The sequence below is a fragment of the Cupressus sempervirens genome, chromosome 9 (genome assembly GCF_028749045.1).
Source record: "Cupressus sempervirens isolate cs-2001-9-10 chromosome 9, ASM2874904v1, whole genome shotgun sequence".
Classification (NCBI taxonomy): Eukaryota; Viridiplantae; Streptophyta; class Pinopsida; order Cupressales; family Cupressaceae; genus Cupressus; species Cupressus sempervirens.
In genome coordinates this window covers 742,637,116-742,659,576 of record NC_143126.1, presented here as the reverse complement: position 1 = coordinate 742,659,576, position 22,461 = coordinate 742,637,116, and the positions used below count along the sequence as shown (strand labels likewise).

Sequence of the window (22,461 nt, the reverse complement as noted above, 5' to 3'; positions counted from 1 at the left end):
AAACCCCAAACTACAGCTCCTACCTCTTCAAATTCCAATCTCAGAACAACCAAATGAATCACAGCCTCCCAATTATGAAAATTTGAACTCGTTTACCCAAACGCTGGCTGTAGATAATGCCACCTTTCAATAATCAGCCAATCCTTTCAAACAAAAAATGCAGGTACAAATTTAATAATTTTTCCCAATGTTAGTGAAATTCTTCAGCACAAAACTCTTCTTAGCCACAGTAAAATAGTAGGAGAAATGACCAATTGTATACCTTAGCACAATTATCAATTCAAACTCAGAACAAAATCTCAGATTTGAATCTAGAATACTTCAGCTATAGATCCAATGAAACAACTTAGAATTCAGACCCTTATACTTCAGCAAGGGCACAAAAATCAAACTCAGAAAAAACCAAAAGGCATCAAAAGCAAATAAAATATTCAAGCATGCTTTTCTCAACAAATGGGCTTGTATTTATAACATCCACATGTCTTTTTTGTTGTCAAAATGTAACTTCACTCAGGAAACTTCACCACACAAAATTAATTAGAAGCTTCCATTAGAATCTTTCACTTGACTTGGCTTAACTAATTAATAAATGACTCTTTCCAATGATAACTCAACTCTCAACTTAAGTGAAATTATAAAGTTAAATTATAACTTTATAATAAGCCATTTAATAAATTAGTAATAATTTGGCCACTAAAAATATAACTCCCAAAATACTCATCATTTAAATATGTTGTCTAAAATAAGAGTCATACCTATTATTTCTCCATGCGATCAAATGCACTTTCCAAAAATTGAAAGGTTCCATCTCTAACAACACCCAACTTACCACAAATAGTAAGTACACAAAACTAAGCCCAAATGAAGTCCAATTTGAGCCAAACGCAGACCAACCTGTAGCTTACTGAATTGTGGAGAAGAAGCCAACTACCTCAAAAGATCCTGGATCCACAATAATTAGCTTACAAAGATCACAATAATAGGCTAATTCCTGAAACTCTGATATTGACAAAAATGGGGACATTACACAAATAATGACCGTCCAGCTGAAAATAGGTCTCCCACAAATGCAAAGCTGTCTAGGAAGAAATCAATTGCTCCTTTGATCTCACTATTCCCAATATCTCAGAATTCAATCACCCAAGGACTTGTTGAGGTTTGCGTCCCAACAATCTAGACTTGGGTTCGTCCCAAGCCACAAAATCGCTCTCCCAGAGCAATTCCAAATATTAGAAGCTTCAAAATGTCAAAGGATGCTCCACAATTAAGCTCTCATCTCCTTATATCTCCTCCCAAATGCAAATCGAACCCTTGAGGAGAAATATACTTTGTACTTTATAATAAAATAATATTTTCCCAAATAAAGTTGTCCAACTATCGGAAAAACATTACATTATTAAAATATCATAACTCAAGGTGCCAAAAGGTCTTCGAATAGTGAATATAGGTTATAATAATTAGAGACCTTTCCAATGAGCTATAACACATAGGCATACTTGACCAAATGAGGCAATTATCCTCTTATTACACCGAAATGGCTATATAAATAGCCGTATTATAATTTATTTAATAGCTTACTTAAGAAATATTTAAATATATTAAAATATTTCCCATATAGCCTTTGATAGCACAAAACAACTAAGCATGAAACTGACCCTGCCACCTCTCTGTGACTAAAACTGAACAAGATGGGTCAACTGGTAGTCCCATCCCTAAAATCTAGGGGTGCTTTTAGAAGCTAGGGAACACGCTCTACCCTCCTGAAACTGAAACCAAGGAATGGTCCCATGGAGCCTCAAATCTAGAAACTGTCACAACCTCCTATAAATTAGGGAATTCCCCTCAAATCAATGAACTGCTCCCAACTGGCCCACAAATTGCTTGAAACACCAAATCTGGTTACTGCATATCCGGTGTGAGTCTCTATCCACCACTGGTAGCCTACGAGACCCCCATAATAGGCTAACTCACATGTATTTGCTAGACAGGCTAAAGAGGAGACATGCCAATATGTATAGTTACTGAATGCCAAAAGGCATAGCATTAATTGATTTTGATGCTCCTCTTGGCCGACTCGTTTGAGTATATATAATTAATGGAGAGTAATGTCCATGAATGGACGTGTCTCCACATAGTGGAGGTATGTTCATTCATGACATGCTTCTTTATTTGTGACTATTTGTTTACCAAATAAAAGGCCCAATTACCAATGAGGATTAGAATTAGTTTGTACACTATATATATCATATCAGTGATCTGAAATGAAGAATGATCAGACCTTGATCTGAGTTCATTTAATCAAACATTTGATCATTGCTCAATTCAATTGTGAAGAACACAACACAACAATTGTAGAGATAGAATTTGATAATATACTTGAATTCATGAGATGCTACAATTGGATATAAAGGATAACCATAGTATTGATTATCATTAATCTGACCAAAGCTAATCTCAAAATGCACAAAATTTATTTTGGTAGGAGATTTGGTGAGAATATCAGCTGTTTGTTCTTCAGTGATAATATACCTTGTCTAGAAACTATCTCCATGGTTTACTTCCTTTGAATCACTATCATCAAAGATCCACCTTGCGGATCTTCTAGCAACTTCCTCTATTTTGATCACAACATTAAGCATGGCAGTAATTTTTTGTACGCAAATGTACTTGTCGGATTCCACAGTAACATGAGTGATGTAAATAGCTTTGGATTTATCCCTAGGCTTTGTGACATTAAGCATTCACAATAATTTGGCTTCTATTCAAAGCTCCAAGCCTATGCATCAACCTCTCAACCTTCTTGTCCGAGCTTGATTTTAATAGATTATCACACTCCCTCTAAATCTGATGTCCATCTTCAATTCAACTTCATAACTTGAGGTATGAATTTTTCTTTCCCTTGAATGCAATTTCTTATGCCTCTTGATCCATTCTGAAGACACTCCAAATAGTTGATAAAACTAAACTATCTCAAAGGGAAATGTTAATCATAGTAGTAGACAAGATTTGTCTATTAGAAAGTAAAGTCCACCAAAATAACTGAGGAGGTGGGGGGGGGGGGGGGGTGCGGGGGGGCGCGAGGGGGCAGGGGGAGAGTGGGGTGCCAATCATTTATGCAATTTCAACAACTCTCAATATCTTCTTTAATTCTGAAATATGTAAATAGTAGATGCAACAACCATAGAAAGATAACCATACACATAACACAAGATTTGTTAACTAGGGAAACCCTTGATTAGAGGGAAAACCCTGGTGGGGATGGTACCCACAGAATGATATACTATTATAAATGTTCGTTGTGAAAGGATGGACCCTGTTAAGAGTTAATAAATACAATCAATACATATGAGTCCCTGTTAGGAGACTTTGAATCCCTGTTAGGAGATTCCAACCCAATTATAAGCTGTGCCAACCTTTTTAGGAGTTGAAAGGAAGGTAGATGGACTCACTGTCCAAACAATTTCAGAACTATCCTAATTGAATAATACAAGTGTACATCAACTTATATTGCCGAATACAATTCCTTGTAAGCTAATTGTGCCTCAGCTGCACCAATCTTTGCTCTTATCCAAAAGATATTTGCATTCAAGCATGCATGTCACAATACATATCATATTATCTGCACTGGATCTCACTTTAAGTTCGCAAATCACAAAATGATCTCACTGAGGATTACAACCAAGGAAAACATCTTTCCTTTATACCAAGTCCTAAAACAAATTATTGAGTTGGCCTTGAGGTTTTTCCAATTTACAATAATAATATAGGACCAACTTAAGATATTACAATACACGTTACATTACAATATTACATCTTCTCATGATTACAAACAATCTGTAGGTTCACAATCTTCATAACTTTCCATACGGGTAACATATGATCATGCATGATTAATCAAGTCATCTCAGACTCAACAAATAAATAATAAGTCAATCATGGTTTATAAATAATAAAAATAATATAATTTATCATAGTTGGAAAACTCAGACTCGACAAAAACTCACCAAGCACTAAAAAAAATTCAGGAAATATTCGGCCAGTTTTTGAAAAAACTTGGAACCTCAAAAACAACTTAAATTTAATTAGAAATGCATTTTTTTTTTTGTAAAATTCAATGAGAAGATGCATACAATGAATTAATTAATAAGAACACAAAAGAAACAACCTGAGTTTATATATATATAAATGCAAAGTGGATACAAAATTGCATTCTCATGTGGAATGTTGATGGCTGGAAGCAAAATAGTGAATAGTTTCTACAAAACTAGGAGTACATAAATCATTAGAATTACATCTCCCTCTTCCCAACTCTACTAGCAAATAAAGGAGATGAATAAAGGGTCTAGACTTAGAAATAGAAGCCCGCGCTGGGTGTGTTTGTGCCTCGTTCAGTATCTCTGCTGATGGATGTGGCTCGCTTTTCATCCTTGATGTATCTCCTCGCACTGGCCTGAAATCCACTTGAATCTGCCTCCAATACTTTGCAACCACCTAGCAAGGGCTTGGAAGCCTAGTTTCCTCCTCTCTTCACTGAAGTCATTGCAAACAAGAAATGAAACTTAACTGTGCTGTGGTTTTTCATTCCGAGGCTGCCAGTAAAATGCGCAAGAGAGTTTTAAAAAAACTCGGAGAGGCTGATTAATTGGCGAGTTTTTACTAAAAACTCTGCGAGTTTAGTTTGTGATCTTTTCTGTGATTAAGTCACCGATTAATTGGCGAGTTTGCCATCTATGGAATTTGTAGATTTATATTACTAATTTTTCAAAGATTGAGAGTAATTTTTTCCCCAAATTTTATCAATTGGAGAATTCCTTTCAAATTTTTTTCTCAAATCATATTGGAATGACTACTGCAATGAGATTCATCTCTTATTATAAGGAATGGGAAAAGAAACTGACGAATTTAAATGTGATCATTTGTTTTAGATTATGAATGCTAAAAGTAGCAACACTGATAAATCACTTGTTACTATGGCGAGTATTTTGAAAGGTTGACTACTGCAATGAGACTCATCTCTTATAAAATGAATGGGAGAAAAAACTGACAATTATAAATGTGATCATTATTTGTTCTAGATTCTAAATGCTAAAAATAGCAATAATGATAAGTCACTTGTATGGTGACTTTGTTGAAAAAGTATCCTTATATTCTTACGGCACCTTTTGAGGCTTGCTGTACTAATAGCAGAACATATCAAAATATACTCTTTGGGGTGCTTTTCTTTGAATTATTTTTTCTCAGGTAGAAGTCTTTATGCTATGTCAAAACTTTTATTAAAACATGGTACTCAAGCAGGTTTAACACTTCCACAATCTACCAAATCTTAGATCTCCCAAATTATTGGAGAACAATTCTTATCTTCTATGCTGACCAAATAGTTATCAGCAAACCCTATATCATTTTTTCCTTTATTCACATTTAGCAGAATCAAGGATTAGGATATAAGTGACACATTTCTTAAAAAAATGTTCCGAACTATACGAAAAGCCTGCAGAATTTACTAAAAACTCCATGGTTGTCCTCATTTTTCCTTTTGAAAAATATTTGAGAGACCTCTCAAGATTTCTTAAATCTAGAAACTCAAAATAATATTTGATATAGAAATACTTGTCACTTTCCAGCACTGCCTATGTGGCCAAGTTGCAACTTGATGATCCTCTTGCAAATCCCATGTTGTGCTTCGGCAATAATTCTCTGCAAACTCTGATAGTTAAAATTCTTACATGGTACTTCTGCTGTCCACATGATTATTCAGGGACTCACGCACTCCAAACTCTGCATAATTGTAAAAGAGATAAAAGGCTCAGAATGCACAATATTTTTGGCTGACTGGTAATGCCCCCACTTCTACTGGCTGCAGCTGGTAAACTCCCTTTCCGACCTCTGATTGTGATCATCTGAAAGTGCTCATAATTTTTAAACCATAAATCTAGTAACTTTTGCTCCCTTTTTTGGTCTGCTTGTGATTTATTTGAATCATCCTGTAATTTTAAGATCTCGTTGTCCACGATTCCGATGGACAGCCCAGGATTGTGAAAATTTTGCGCAGCTCTTAAGCTTCATCTCAAATTCTCCTGAGCTGTGCCCTACAGCCTTTCTCTTCTCAAACTCTTCAGTGGACCTCTGAGGATACTGTATTATGAAGAATAAACACAATGTTATTATTCTGATAGTTATTATGTTGAGTATTACAAGGCAGTTCATCTTTGTATGGAGACTCTGAAAGAGGAAACTGACAAACATAAATGTGACACTTTTCTTAGATTGTAAATGCTAAAAGTAACAATATTAATAGATCACTTAACCCACTACGGTGACTTTATTACAAGGTAAGACTTACATTGTAATACTATTGTTTTTTGTAACCCAAAATACAGTCTCAACTTGGACTCACAAAGTTTCTCTACATGCAGGCACATCATTTTGTGGATATAGCCAATGAGCGGCTATTAGAGTGGCTATTTGAATGCTTGGCAGATATGCACACTGGTCTACCAGCCTTTGTAAAGTATTGAAGATTGTATTGATACACATTTTTGTATGCAGAATGTGGATTTTCCCATGCAATCTAGTTTAAGTCACCTGTTCTCATTAATTGGAGACTTTTCTGGTTTGCTTGTATTATCATTTATTGAGACTGGTAATATGGAAATCATGGAGAAATTAAATATATGAGCATTAATTTTCTCCATAGAGATATAGATTCTAGAAAGGTTCAAGTTGGACAAATTGATAAGAGTGATTTATGATCCTGATTCGTTAAAATTTTGTATCCAACAGTTTTTGCAAATTATCATTTTCTGTACTTGACCTCTATGTAAAATTCTATTGAGATTCCTCACCAATTTGTGTTAGTGGATCTGACTCTTAATTTTATATTATAATAATTAAGATATGTACCTATTTTTGGTTTTCCTGTAAAGTATTATATGCATTTAATAAAACTTTGTCCGAGTGTTGTGGGTGCCCCCAAAAAACACTTTTGCAGCTTCCACTCAGTTGTATCTTTTGTGCTGCTGATCTAACTATCGACATGGCAGTCTTCATAATCCATCGTTATTCTTATCTGCTTCCCACAGTGAGGTCATAGTTAGGCAGCCCCTTGTGGGGTTGAGGTGCAATATCTCCAGTGGGAAGCAGGACACCGCACTGCCCCATCAAGGATGATAAACAATAAGTTTGCAACCTTTTAATGTGACACCTATTCAATTTCTCTTTTGATCAGAAGTTGGATTGGTTCTGCAAGACAATTGCAATTCACATAAATCTTCTATTACAAAACAAAACAAAATGCTGATAAGTAAAAGCATTTCACAATCATTCTTCTGTCACATCCTATCCCGCAAGGAGCTATTACCGTAATTTGACACTACATCTTCAAATATAGGCTGATTCAGGATTCTACAAACGTCCCTTGAACATGATTCTATCCATAGTTTGAAATCTCATTCTCTCCCTGCCACTTATCAGCAAGGCAAATAAAAAGATCTCGCATAATATCAGAGGTAAATTGCCATTGGTAACTTCTCAGGAAAATATTGGGTTTTTAAAAACATGGCTTGAATTTAACCAGAAATGCATTTTTTTCGCAAAATGCAATAAGGAGATGCATGTGATAGTCAGTAAATGAGCAAACAAACCAAACAAGCTGATCTAGATATATTCAAATGCAATATATAGCAAAATCGCATCCTCGTGTGGAATGCTGTAAAATTCTTGCGTTCTAATAGTATTTCTGAGTGTAAATTCTAATAAATATACTAAACACAGTTATGAATTCAGAATGCAAAACTCATTAATCATTCCAATTGCCAGGGTAGATTCTAAATATTGATCTAATTTTTCAGTTGAATTGTGAATACACATACAAAATGCTGAGAAATATTATAATTCAGAGGAGTGCACCTGGGGTTTATAGATAGGAAAATATCATTATTATTTCTTCACAAATAATTACAGGATAAAGGAGCATTGTAGCATTGCATTTGTTACTTATTCCACGTTAGTCACAGTGATCAGTCTTTAGCTGTGCTTGATGCAAACGAGCAAGTCTAATTGTTGTCCATGACGATTATGATCTACTGCAGACAATGGTTGACCCACATGTATATGGAAATTCAAACATATGCTTGTCCAAAAATTCTCCATCAATTGCCTTTGACTTCTGCTACAAAAACAACAATATTTTGTGTCTCTTTCGATGGCAGTGTTTTCTTGTTTTTGACGACTGACTGGGTGCTGATACAGATGGACATCAGTTCAGACAAATGAATCTTGACTTCTACTCACAATACCAATAATCATCCACAAGATACATATAACAACTTGCAATGATCGGTAGAAATATTATTGGATGCTCCACACTAATTCTCTACCTGGTCAGAATCCACAATTAGTGACGAAAGGAAAACTTCTTGTAATATTTGATGCTCAAAGTATTCAATTTGTGTGCATTTCCTATCTCCACTAGGCCAGGGATATCGTAGTTCTCCGACAAAAGGAAAATAAGTTTTATCTTCTCCGTTTGCAAATTGGAAATCCTTTTCAACAAAGCCCATTTTGGAAAATGCCCACGGCACCTTATTTGAATTGGAGAAATTGGGCGATAATCCTATGAACTTCCAGAGCCGATAACTGAAAGGTTTAATAGATCCAATAACAATTAACAAATCGACTTCATAATGAAATGTTATTTCAAGCTTTAATTATTAATAAAGTTATATTAGTTCAAAATTGTGAAACATGAAACTAATATAAAATAATTAATATATTATATTTTAGTTATCAATCTTTATAAAGATAACTTTGGAGGGTCATTATAAATCTCCCCTCCCTCTTGTTGCTTGGCCACAAGCAACTATAAGTGTGGATGTTGGAGCACCTGTGTGCCTTCCCATGTAGCATCATTCAGTGGCAAATTCCTCCATTGGATCAAATATTCCTTGATGGACTGATTATGCAAATGTCTTTCATGGACAACCATAATTTTGTCAGGAACGGTTTCCAATTTACCATCTAAATTCAAGAGTGGTAAATCTTCTTAATTTTTAACTTGTTTGCCCAAGGCCTTTTTGAGGCATGAAACTTAAAAGACATTATGAATGCGACTGCCTTCTAGTAGATTTAGTTCATACACGACTGTCGCAATTTTTCTAACAATTTGATAAGGTCCATAGAAGCAAGGCTTCAACTTCTCAGCACCACTGCGTTTGAGAGAAGACTGTTGATATGGCTGTAATTTGAGGTATACTAAATCACCTTCCTGAAAATTGCACTCTGTACACTTCTTGTTAGCATACTTTTTTGTTGATTTTGTGTAGTTTGTAAGTTTTCCTTAGTTCCTTTAAAATGTCCTAACTTTCTTGAATTCAATCTTGAGATTTGGGTACATTACTATGAGCAAAAGCAATGTCAACAAATGATAGAGCATCGTATCCATATAGGGCTTTGAATGGAGTCATACCAATGGACATATGATATGTTGTATTGTAGCAATATTCTCCCAAATGTAACCATCGAATCCAAGCTTTTGGTGCTCAGCAACATAATTGCGAAGATACCCTTCAATTCATTTGTTCACAATTTTTGTCTAACCATTTGTTTATGGATGGTAACTGGTGTTTTGATTTAATTATGTACCTGTTAACCTGAATAATTCCTCCCAGAAGATGCTTAGAAATCGATTATCCCTATCGCTGATTATATTTTTTGGTAAACCATTTAATTGGAAAATCTCCTTAAAAAAGAGTTATGCAATTTGGACAGAATTGGACAGCTGTGAATTCTATAGTGACTACAAATAAATGGGAAAATTTTATTAGTCTATCAACCACAACAAAAATACAGTCTTTACCTTATGTCTGAGGTAAATCAGTAATGAAATCCATGGAGATGCTTTCCCACATGTGTTCAGAAATGGGCAATGGCTGGAGTAATCTTGCTGGAAATGAATGCTCTGCTTTATTCTGTTGATAGGTAATGCATTCCTTCACATGGTTTAATACATCATTCTTAAACCCTTTCTAAGTGAATTGTTCATAGATCTGCTAGATGCCCTACCAAAGGTAAAACATGAATTGTCTGCATAATGCACAATTTTAATTTGGAGCCAGGTACAAGAAAGATTCTATCCTTATAATAAATAATATCATTCACAATCTTATATCTGTCATACTGTACATTCCCATCCAATAGATCACATGCTAAAGTGTTCTTAGAATATTCTACTAATAATAGAGATTTCCAATCATTAGTCACACCGAAGATAACATTTATTTCAAGTCTCTTGGATAAGGCATCAGGAACCACATTGTTCTTACCTTTAAAATATTCAATTTCAAAATCATGGGCTTGTATCTTACTAATCCACTTTTTTTGCCTATCATTCAAATCTTTCTGGCTTAAAAAATAATTTAAACTATTATGATTAGTTCTAACTACAAATCTATCTACCACTAAATACTATCAAAATTTAGCCAATGCATGCATAATTGCTAGCATTTCCTTATCATATATTGAATACTATAATACTAGCTATCTATAACACTTTAACATTTTCAACAATTCTATAATGCATTCATCACATTTAACATCTCATATCCAATTGTTTATGCATGCATAACATAAAAAATCAATTTGTAATAACACATAGATCTAATCTATTAATCACATGCATTGAAAGTAATCACATGACACGAAGATTTTGGTTACCTAGAGACACTTCAGAATGAAAGTAAAACTGGGGTGGAGATGACACCCACAAATCTTCACTACTATAGTATTAAAGTTAACTTGTTAGGGTTACAAAGTTTGACAATATTCAATGATCTACCTTGTGAGGGGTCTACCTTGTTAAAAGCTTTTAAGACTATTAGATCTCACCTTGTTAGAGGATTTCACACTTACAACAACGTAAGGACTTTGTTAGGAGGTTTACAAAGATCTGTTAAGACCAATCTATTAAGAGATTTACCCTAACTTAATATGTTAAAATTGAATTAGTACTTGAGCCTCGATCTACTCTAATAAGTTGATATTGGATCTCCTCTTTCCAATCTATTCTGATCTATAATCTGATAGAACTTTTTATCCTTCACTGCTTGACTAGGTTGCTTACTCTGATATGGAATAACAAAACTCTTTTGCCTCTTTGGCAATGTTCGCACATTCACACATGAATCATATGAATAGCCTGTTCGCTCCTTTGTATCACCATACACTTCACCATACCATACTAAATTAGGTCAAGTTCTGCCCTATATAAAGATTTCATAAAGAGTTTTCTACATGCTTCCTTATTTTGCCTCTCCATTTGATTCGTTCATCACAAAATATAGGGATCTATTATCCATGTCATAAAACGCGTAAAACTCTTTATAACAAACTCTACAAATATTAAATATCACGTCCATGTAAGCTTGAAATGATTTACCTCAAAGTTTGCATCATTCCTGACTTGAATGCAAATTTTGTGTTTGTAATGACCCTCCTCAAATCTGCTCTCAAAAAAATGCTGATGAAAGCTCAAGGAATTTCATCAAACAATTCACATGCAAGGGACGTATGACTGATATAGTATTTCTACTGGCTTTAAATGACTCTTTTTCAATTTGCATTAATGAGAATCTTATGCTAGAAGACTCCAAATGGACTACACAATGGCCTAACATGAGTGTGCTACTAATTTTGACAATATTCGGTGCATATATATGATCTAAGCATGAGAAATGAACACCTACAACTAACTGACATTTTTACAAACAGTTGGTGTGCAAACTAACTCGCTGATAAATAATTATATTGAATTGCTTAAATGACACTAGCAACTATTATCTTCTTAATTTGCAATAAAATTTCTAATACAATGCTCATGAAATATGGCCAAGACTTTTGGCATTTACATGGATTACAAAATAACAATGCTAGTATAATGCACACTTATAGCTGAAACGTATAACACCATAAAAAATAATACTAATAAATGAACCTGGTTGTAGATGGCTGTAATAATTTTTTTCAATGTTGAACCTTCTGCTGTGCTTTTCCGATTTGCTTTTTCGAGCTGCTTTTTCGGAATGCTTTTTTGACCTGCTTTTTCGGTTCCGCTTTTTCGGACTGCTTTTTCGGTTCTGCTTTTTCCGACTACTTTTTCGGCCTATTTTTTCGGTTCCGCTTTTTCGGACTGCTTTTTCAGACTACTACCCTTTTGAATCTCAAGACCATATCTTTCAATGGTGTCAAGATTTCCAGCTTGAAGGAATTTCGTCTTTCAAACTATTGAGACATAATCTCCAAATTTTTTTTAAATTTCTTTGATATTTCCAACCATGCCTAAAAGACGCTCTTCCATTTCTTTTATAGTGTTCTCACAAGGGCTCCATCCTTCGATTTCTCAATGTGGGATAAAACATCACTCCCTTTTATGTAATTTATGTCTCCAATGTGTTATAAAATAAAGGGGACTCTTTTAATTTAAATATTTCCCACAAACTATAGTCTATGCATTAATAAAGTTAAATATTTAAATTTAACTTTATAAAATAGCTTTATCAATGCATAACAAATCTTATCAATGATAAACAAGTCTTCTTGCCGATTTTAAACAATTACCATCGACATACTGCTGCCACTGGATGTCCGACCATATCCAAGATGACTTACTATAAATAGTAAGTATGCCCAAAGTTGCCTCAAAACCCCTTAGAAAGACTTGCAACTGAAACTATCTAGGCCAAATGGCCTTCTAAGTCCCTTTAATGTCCTGGTTAGCTTACGGGACCCTGGGGAAATAGGCTAACAACAACATCATGCTATGAATGCTAAAAAGGGGACATTACAGTCCACCCTTCCCAAAATTGCTTGTCCCCAAGCAATGGTCAAACAACAACCCAATCAATCCACTTGGATCCCAAATGTAGTCATGAACTATACTGCTGTTAGTCAACATAGGCTCCTGCAACAACCTCTGAAAATTAACCAAGAGGAATCCATAATCAAATTGACAATTACAGCTCAACCAGACTCCAAAATCACAACTGCCACAGTCAGAAACCCACGAGACACAAACTCTTAGAACATTAGAACCCAAGTAAAGTGGACAAATCAAGCTGCCAACATAGTAAATACCATCAACGCATCCCACTGGCCTATACGGAATGTATAATCCAACTCTGCAACAATGGTGAACGCTCCCGAATGAAACTACACCAAGTATGGAGAATCCACACATTGCACAACTCCTGCAGTCAACACAACTCTGCAGATCACCGGCCACTATCTCATAGCCATAACTCCCATGCACCGTTGATGGTGAAAAGACATCACAAGATAAACAGCAAGAAATGGAACCCAAACCAAATTTGCCTGCCATCAACTTCTCAACACAAGGATCAAATGCTAACTGATGTACATACCCTGCAGTATAATGCTGATAAAAAGAACCAACCTCAGTCAACAGCTCACCATGAACAAGTGATATAGCCCACTGTGATTGATCACCCGTTAAGTCAGGAGATGTCATAGCCAAAGGCATAGAATCAATAGCGACAACCGCTAAAGCATCACTCCCAAACTCCTGCTCTGAGTCATGTATTATCAAGCTGTCAACCGCAGAACCTATTGCCATGTCATGCCCATCACAACTCTCATCCCAAGGCGTCAAATTGTCCCATAACTGATGACAAGCACTAGGAACCAAAGTACATCTCTGTATCATCATCTCATCGACATGGTCATCAAAGGTAAATTGATGAGCATACCTCACAGTATAATACCGATAGAACGCGCCAATCTTAGTCAGTGGCTCAGACTGCAATCGATCATTAACCATGTTGGAACTGACTACTACCTCCGAAGACATCACCAAGGGAGTAGTATTACTAGCAGGAACCATGCCAACTGCCGGCTCACCAATATCACACATGATCTTTGATACAACATCTCTAGTCTCCGTGCCATCAGTACTAGAGGCCACCACCATGTCAGGCATACCACAACAATCTGCTGCAGCACCCAACTCAACTGATCCTGACTCTAGTGGGAACGAACCCGATATGCCAATGTTAGTATCAAGGATGGATGCATTCCCATCTCCACTGTCTTTGACAATCTCGACCATGGACATCCTCAGATCACCAGACACCACAGCTTGTAACTGTACAGAATCTGGTAAAGACTGTAGTTGCTCTAACTCCACGGTCACCTTAGCCAAATGAAATTGTGACTCCTCGAAAGCCAACTGTGTACTCTCAAGAATTTCAGAAGTCAGCTCGAGCTGCTGAGTAAGCTCACTCACCTCATCTTCCTTGGCCAATAATGCTTCGTATGCTGTACTCCCCCACTCCATAAGATAATCTCTGTCGGCTACCAATTGCATATAATTCTGTCTCAGAATCCGAATAGCCTCCCATAAAGAGTGGATCTCTGTCAAGGAAAGATAACTGCCTCCTTGCTCATCACTAGTAGGAGAACCCCATCCATAAACTGCTAACAACTGGCGAGCAACATCAAAATGTTCGCACGCAATAGCAATGTCTCGCTTGCCAACTCTCAGCTGACTAGACACATGATTGTGCCGATTGGTTGAACTCCTATACTCTATCCCTGGTACACTGTCCAAAGGAGTAACCTCAGAATAGCTATCATCTGTAATACTCAGATCCTGGGACTCTCTTGTAAACTCTATCATCTCTGAAAAATCATCAACATGTGACCTGACTGTAAAAGAAAACTGAGTCCCTCCTATATGCGCTAACTCCCGAACTGAGCTCACCTCAAGACAAAGCTTGTCCACATGTCTCTCAGAATCCTGGAGAGCCAATTGAATACACACCAAGGAATTTCGAGTACCTCTAGCTCATGAGAAAGCCAGTCAACCTCCTCCTCCATCTTCTTCAATGCATCTAAATAGATCCCTGCAAGATTAAGGAGATGATCGCGATCTGAAAGTAGGTGTATGTAACTTACCTTCATTGCCTCCATGCCTTCCTTGATCTGCTGTAAGTCGTCACAAGAAGAACCTGTTGTGACTCCTTTTTGTCTCTCCTACAATTGAATCATCCAAATGTGATTCTCAATCAATCCATGCATCTTGTCATGATGAGATAAAGCCGCGACAATATCCTTGTCCCCTGTCTTTAGCTGGCTTGCCAAACCAAGTGAAGAGCTACTAGCCTCTATCTCATGTGAAGAAGCATCCAACTGTGCTTGATACTCATTTTCTGCAAAGTCCTGAATGCTCACTTTCTGATCAACTGTACTATCCTCAAACATGACAATATCCTCAATTGCTGTAACTTCATCCAACCCAACTGTACTAGAAGCACTATTTGTGTCAATCACGCAATCCGGTGTGCCTATGGTATCACCTTCTGATGCAACTGGCTTAACCTGCACAACATCTGAAACCCCTTCTGCCTGTGAAGATGATGCAAATAAACCATTACCTGAAGATGTGCTAATGTCTCCCTGTATTGAATCAACATGTCTGTTAAACTCCTCATACAAGTTTCTGCTTGTCATAGGGAAGGTACGATCCTTAGGCCTATCAAAACGTTCAATCAGTCTCTCCGTAAACTCCACATATGAGGTAATGTGTGCATGACCCATAGTGACCATACCATGATGCCACCACTCGTGTGCTAACCCATCCAGGTGAATTGCTGCATACTTAATAGCTTCTTCCTCAGGCATAGGGTTCATTTGAAAGTATGTGTCAAGCTTTTGAACCCAAGCTCTTGCTGTAGACTTCCCCGAGCCATCATAATATGGTAACTGAAGTTTCCCTACTTTCTTCTGTAGCTCATAGCTCTGGTTCTTGTCATGTTCACGTGGCATGTGTTTCTTCCGCACATCTATATACTCCCTAAAGGTGATTGCAGCTGGACCTCCAGCTTCCCAATCTCTCTTCAGCTGGTCCTGTATATCAGTGATCTGGGGCTTTGGTACGGGCTTCTCTAGAGCTCTAAGAGGAAATATGAGAATCATGGGCCGCGAACTCACTGTCCTAGTTTGCTGGGGTGCACGACCGAAATTGTTCCCAACTTGTTTGCCTCCATTATGTGCCCCATCTTGATTATTACCATTTTGATTATTTCCTCCAGCCACATTAGCATTCAACCCCATTTGACAAGCCATCATCTGCATCATAAGCTCAAATCTCTGACTCTATTCTTGTGCTCTTTGCTCTGCTGATCGCTGTCCCTGTGCTAAGGTGTCTAATAATTGTAAGAATCTTTCCTTTCCCTGATCTAGACCAACATTCATTTTGTCAAACATTTTTCTCTCTATCTGGCTATTCCAAATTCTTTATAAGACCTCCATAGGATGGTAGGACTTATAGCTCTGATACCACTGTAATGACCCTCCTCAAATCTGCTCTCAAAAAAATGCTGATGAAAGCTCAAAGAATTTCATCAAACAATTCACATGCAAGGGACGTATGACTGATATAGTATTTCAGCTGGCTTTAAATGACTCTTTTTCAATTTGCATTAATGAGAATCTTATGCTAGAAGACTCCAAATGGACTACACAATGGCCTAACATGAGTGTGCTATTAATTTTGACAATATTCAGTGCATATATATGATCTAAGCATGAGAAATGAACACCTACAACCAACTGGCATTTTTACAAACAGTTGGTGTGCAAACTAACTCGTTGATAAATAATTATATTGAATTGCTTAAATGACACTAGCAACTATTATCTTCTTAATTTGCAATGAAATTTCTAATACAATGCTCATGAAATATGGCCAAGACTTTTGGCATTTACATGGATTACAAAATGATAATGCTGGTATAATGCACACTTATAGCTGAAACTTATAACATCGTAAAAAACAATACTAATAAAGGAACTTGGTTGTAGATGGCTGTAATAATTTTCTTCAATGCTGCCCCTTCTGCTGTGCTTTTCTGATTTTCTTTTTCGAGCTGCTTTTTCAGAATGCTTTTTCGGCCTACTTTTTCGGTTCTTCTTTTTCAGAATGCTTTTTCGGCTCCACTTTTTCAGACTACTTTTTCGGCCTGCTTTTTCAGTTCTAGTTTTTTGGACTGCTTTTTAGTATCTACTTTTTTAGACTACTACCCTTTTGAATCTCAAGAGCATATCTTTCAATGGCGTCAAGATTTCCAGCTTGAAGGGATTTCGTCCTTCAAACTATTGAGACATAATCTTCAAAGAATTTCCCAATTTCTTTGATATTTCCAACCATGCCTAAAAAAAGCTCTTCCATTTCTTTTATAGTGTTCTTACAAGGGCTCCATCCTTCGTTTTCTCAATGTGGGATAAAACATCACTCCCTTTTATGTAATTTATGTCTCCAATGTGTTATAAAATAAAGGGGACTCTTTTAATTTAAATATTTCCCAAAATCTATAGTCTATGCAATAATAAAGTTAAATATTTAAATTTAATTTTATAAAATAGCTTTACCAATGCATAACAAATCTTATCAATGATAAACAAGTCTTCTTACCGATTTTAAACAATTACCATCGACATACCGCTACCACTGGATGTCCGACCATATCCAAGATGACTTACTATAAATAGTAAGTATGCCCAAAGTTGCCTCAAAACCCCTCAAAAAGACTTGCAACTGAAACTATCTAGGCCAAATGGCCTCTAAGTCCGTTTAATGTCCTGGTTAGCTTACGGGACCCTGGGAAAATAGGCTAACGACAACATCATGCTATGAATGCTAAAAAGGGGACATTACAGTGTTGCTCAACAGTTATTGATTTTGACACTCAACACTCACTGTATATGTTGTTGACCCTCAGTCTTTACTATGCTTGGTTCCTTTTGTATAACTCAGCTTTATATTGAGAATACTCGGTGGCCACATACTTGCTCGGCTCCTATAGAGCTCAGTATATACATGCTTATATACAAGTCTTTACATGACTCAACCTATATAGAGTAGCTCAAGCAAAGTGATGAGCGTCTGACTCATCCTAGTAAATGACTAAGTATCTGACACTAATACACAACAAAAGTTAGAGAGACCAACAATATGTCCCATATCCAACAACTCCTTAATAGATTTTTTGATTTCATCTCTGAATGCGTTTGGATATTTGTATGGAGCTATGATAACTGGTATTGCCCTTTCTAATTCAGCAGTATGTTCAAAACCTCTATTTGGTGGTACCTCTGGAGGTACGTCACTGAAAACCACACTATGTGAATCTAAAATCTACAACAAATCATCTTGATAATGTTTGGATTCAAAACCTGTTACCTTAATGGAGATAAGGCATTGTGTTGACCAAGCAACATCACCATGATGAAAAATGGCCTCCATTTTATTAGCACACACGACTCTGGGTCCACCATTTGACACTACCCCGAGGATCACCTTTTTCCCATCAATTTTGAAAGAGAACTCCATGCATTTGAAACTCTGCGAGTATTTATCCAAAGTATCCAACCATTAAATTCCCAACATAACATTAGAGTTAGCCAAATCAACCACATAAAAATTATCTATTGTTGTATAATTACCAAGAGCAATACTTAATTGAGGAACCTTATGTGTGCTTACTAAAGTAGTACTACCTGCTACCTGAACATCAAATCCTTCATGCTTCTCTGTACATAGGACATGCTTTTTAACAAGAATAGTATCAATGAAATTATGGGTAGCACCACTATCAATCATAGTCATAACTTGTTGCCCCTATAAAACTTCTCCTACTTTGAAAATATTATAGTGTGGAGTTCCTGTCATTGCTAATATTTCACTTTTCCCTAATGAATTTTTGTGAGCCTGTTCTAAAGTTTATTGATCTTGTTCTTGATTTGGATCTATGTTTTCCTCATCTTCACTATCTGATACTACCTCAATGTAGTGAGTTTTCCCTTTTCTCAAACATCTATGACTTGGTGCCCATGCTTCTTTACAATTGAAACACAACTTTTTCCTTCTGGGTTCATCATGTTCTTCTTTATCTAATTTGTTTCTAGGTGTGTTGTTTGGGAAAAGGTTTTTTTTTTTTAATATCAAAATCTGGCTTGAGAGTGACCCTTTGTTAAATGTCTATCCTTTAGAAGGGGGATCTAGTTCTTTTGCCCTTTTTATGGCTTTGGATTTAACCCACCATTTAATAGTATTAGATAATCCATCTATAAATATCACCATTTTTTTTCTCTTAGTGATGTTTGTCACTAATACTGCTAATTTTTCAAATTCAAAAATGTATTGTTCCATCGTACTTAATTGTCTAAGTTGAGTCAAATCTTTGAGATGGAGTTCAAGATCCTTAGAATCAAACCTGTCAATAAGCCTTTTTGTGAAAATAGCATAAGTGTTAATCTAATTGTGACCCAACATAATTTATCCATGATGCCACCATTCATGGGAAATTCCCTCTAAATGCAATGCTGCATATTTGATGGCTTCATCCTCCATTATTGAATTTAATTGCAGGTTTGTGTCAAGTTTTTGTACCCAAGCTTTAGCAGTAGTTTTACCCAATCCATCAAAAATATGGAATGGACATTTTACCAATCTTCCTTTGTAACTCATTATCATATCTCCTTTGCCTCCTATTCTTATTTTTCATCCTGACATTCAAATATTCTCTAAAAGCCATTGATGCCCTGAAATCATCACCCAATTATATCCAATCCTGATATACTTCTTCCTGGAGTTCCCTAATGGTAGGCCCTCTTTTCGGTTGTTGATTTCTAGGGTGAAGGTTGGCATGTAGGTTCTTTGTGAAGTTGAACCTTCAAGTTGTCCATTTATTGATTGGTTCTCCTGTCCACCTATTTTCCTTACATTATTTTGATTTTGATTCAAGTTATTGTTCATGAATTGTGCCATCAAATATGCCATGCAGTTTACATTATTTTGCATATCTTGTTGGCTCCAAAGTAATGCAACTATGAGATCCCTAGTGTCGTGTGTCTCCCATATTGTTTTCAAAAACAATTTCCTCATTTGACTTACTATGAGTGTCTTCTATATCAACTTATATGTAGGAACTAGATGATTATGTTAGAAATAGATAATACTAAGAGAGGGGCTAGGTGAATCTATATTCTACAAACTTTTGCCCACAACTGCATATTGTTCATTACTTTATAACTTGTATAAGAAAGTAAACCAACAATACTGAACAATAAATATAACCATACACATGGAGAAATCATAACACCATTATTTGTTAACTAGGGAAACCTTGACCTAGGGAAAACCCAAATGGAGATGATACCCATGAGATGATTTACTAAACAAAAGGATCCTCTTAAGGATATTGACCATGTTAAGAGTCTATGAAGTACATATAGTGTCTCAAGTCCTTGTTAGAAGCCTCAACACTGTTAGGAGTTGCTTCAACTCCGTTAAGAGTGGGTAGATCAAATACAATGTATGCAAGAAGAGCCCACTGCCCTAACATGCATTTATACAATACAATTCTTCACAAGAATAGATATACATAAAATATTTTTTGACTATTGTAATTCACACTTTCTCTGATCATACATAAGATCTCGCATCACATAAGGCTTAGTTCACATATCATATATCATCTCTTCAACTCCACACTCTTTGTGCAAGATAAGATCTCTACTTCACAAATTAGTAATTCTCTCCTCAGCCGCCCTTCATGTGTTCACACGCTTGATATAATATAAAATAACTTATGGAATAATATCCACAAAGTCGGCTCATCATGACTTAGTAATTATTTTGTTACCAAAATAATTCCTTAAGTCATACAAGTCAATTCTTTGTTATGCTTTGTTCTGCTCTGCCAAATACATGTATTGGTATTTCATCAGTAACTTGTGTCATATTGTCCGTACACACATGCACACTTAACCACGTCATCATGGTATTTTCATACAACTATCTTCAACTACGCATAAGCTAATTCGAAGTATGTTGTTCGTATACATCATATATATCTCTGTGTTGTTGCATATTTTCTAATACTTAGACAATTTTCTAACTCTAAATGCATAAATGAAATGCTAAATATATGTTGCCATAAATGACAACACCAAAAACATCTTACTGATCATATTGCCAACAATCTGCCCCTTTGGTATTGATGATAAGATAAGATAAGATAAATTTATTAATGTCCAATAAGAAATGAACGATGACAACATTTGGGAAAATCGGCTAAGTCCCAAAATGATTTCATACATAAAAAAACAAATAAAAGTATCTAAATTTTTTTTTCCTTCAAAACATAACAATTTTATTCATGTTTTGATGGATCATTACATTCCTTATCGCTCCTTACATTGATACATAAGTGTACTCCCCCTTATAAATACAATCATACAATTTACATATTAATACTCCATTCCATACATACAATTTTCCTTACATAGTACCCCCCCTTTGATATCAATGGAAAAGGTGTCAAAAACTGTATACAAAAACTTGTGGCCTACTGCTGATCGACTTGATATCCTAGAAAAATAATCTGCATATACAAGTTTTGGTCTTTCCACTTCCTTCTTCCAGTTCTCCTTCACTATATCAGAGAGACTGATTAGTGTGCATAGTGCATAAGATGTCACTTTAATTGTGCTCAAGTTAGTATAGACAAACTTATCATAGGAAGTCTTTTCTGCAAGACATTCCTCCAATTGCCTTTGCAAAATATTGATCTTCGATGACAAGATTTCTCTAAGAGTAGAGAATCTTTTAGTTGGCTTTTCCTTATTAGACTCCAAACTTCTGATCACATTGTGGATCTTCTCCACTTGTGTTCCACAATCCTCAATACTGGTCTCAAGGAGTTGTAATTTTGCAGTGTGTGTGTCAAGATCACTCAACTTACCCTTTATCTAACTCTCAAAGTCTGTTAGGTATTTGTATGACAACACACACTATCCATACAACTTCTTACCTTCATGAATGTGTTTCCTTAATTCCTTGATACTTACGTCAAGTGCCTTCAAGTCATTTTTCACATTTGTGCACACTGCATCAAATAGTGTTGCATCATGCTTGGCCTATGCTTGCACTGAAGCTAACTCAGCTAATGTTGTGAATTCCTCATCAAAGGTCTTCACCAATGCCTTTTCTTTCAACTGCAAGTCTGGATTAGCTACAGTTGTGATAGTTGTCTTCTACATTTTGTCCAAGACTTCAGTTAGAGTCTTCTCCAAAGACTTTATAGATTTTTTTTATTTGGAACAACTTTCTCAAAGAACTCATTAGTCCTTTATGATGATGATGATCATCAGATGGAATTGCTACTGTTGTTTTTGTTGCTACTGGAGTTACTACTGGGATAAGTGTTACTGCTTTCAGTTCAACACTCTTCTTCTCTTCCTCAGCCTCCTTCCTCTCTTTTTCCAGTCTTTCAATTTCTTTCCTTAACTTCTCTTCAACTTTCTTCCTTTCATCTTCTTTCTTTTTCTTTTCCTCTCTTTCTTTTCTTTCCTCTTCCTCTTCTTCTTCTCACTTTTTCTTTGCCTCTT

General features: G+C 36.0%; 1 protein-coding gene across 2 annotated transcripts in view; it reads left to right on the top strand.

The window, feature by feature from the left end:
* The window catches only part of LOC149540842 (DEAD/DEAH box helicase), a 192,886-nt gene extending 186,041 nt beyond the window's left edge, over positions 1-6,845 (top strand). For both annotated transcript variants that reach the window (XR_016356446.1, XM_089801908.1), the window contains exon 14: positions 6,414-6,845. Coding sequence is in view for 1 of the 2 variants with exons in the window: in XM_089801908.1 (XP_089658034.1) it covers positions 6,414-6,515 (102 nt within the window). In the remaining variant the exon portion in view is untranslated. The remainder of the gene's footprint in view (positions 1-6,413) is intronic.
* Positions 6,846-22,461: the final 15,616 nt, after the last annotated feature.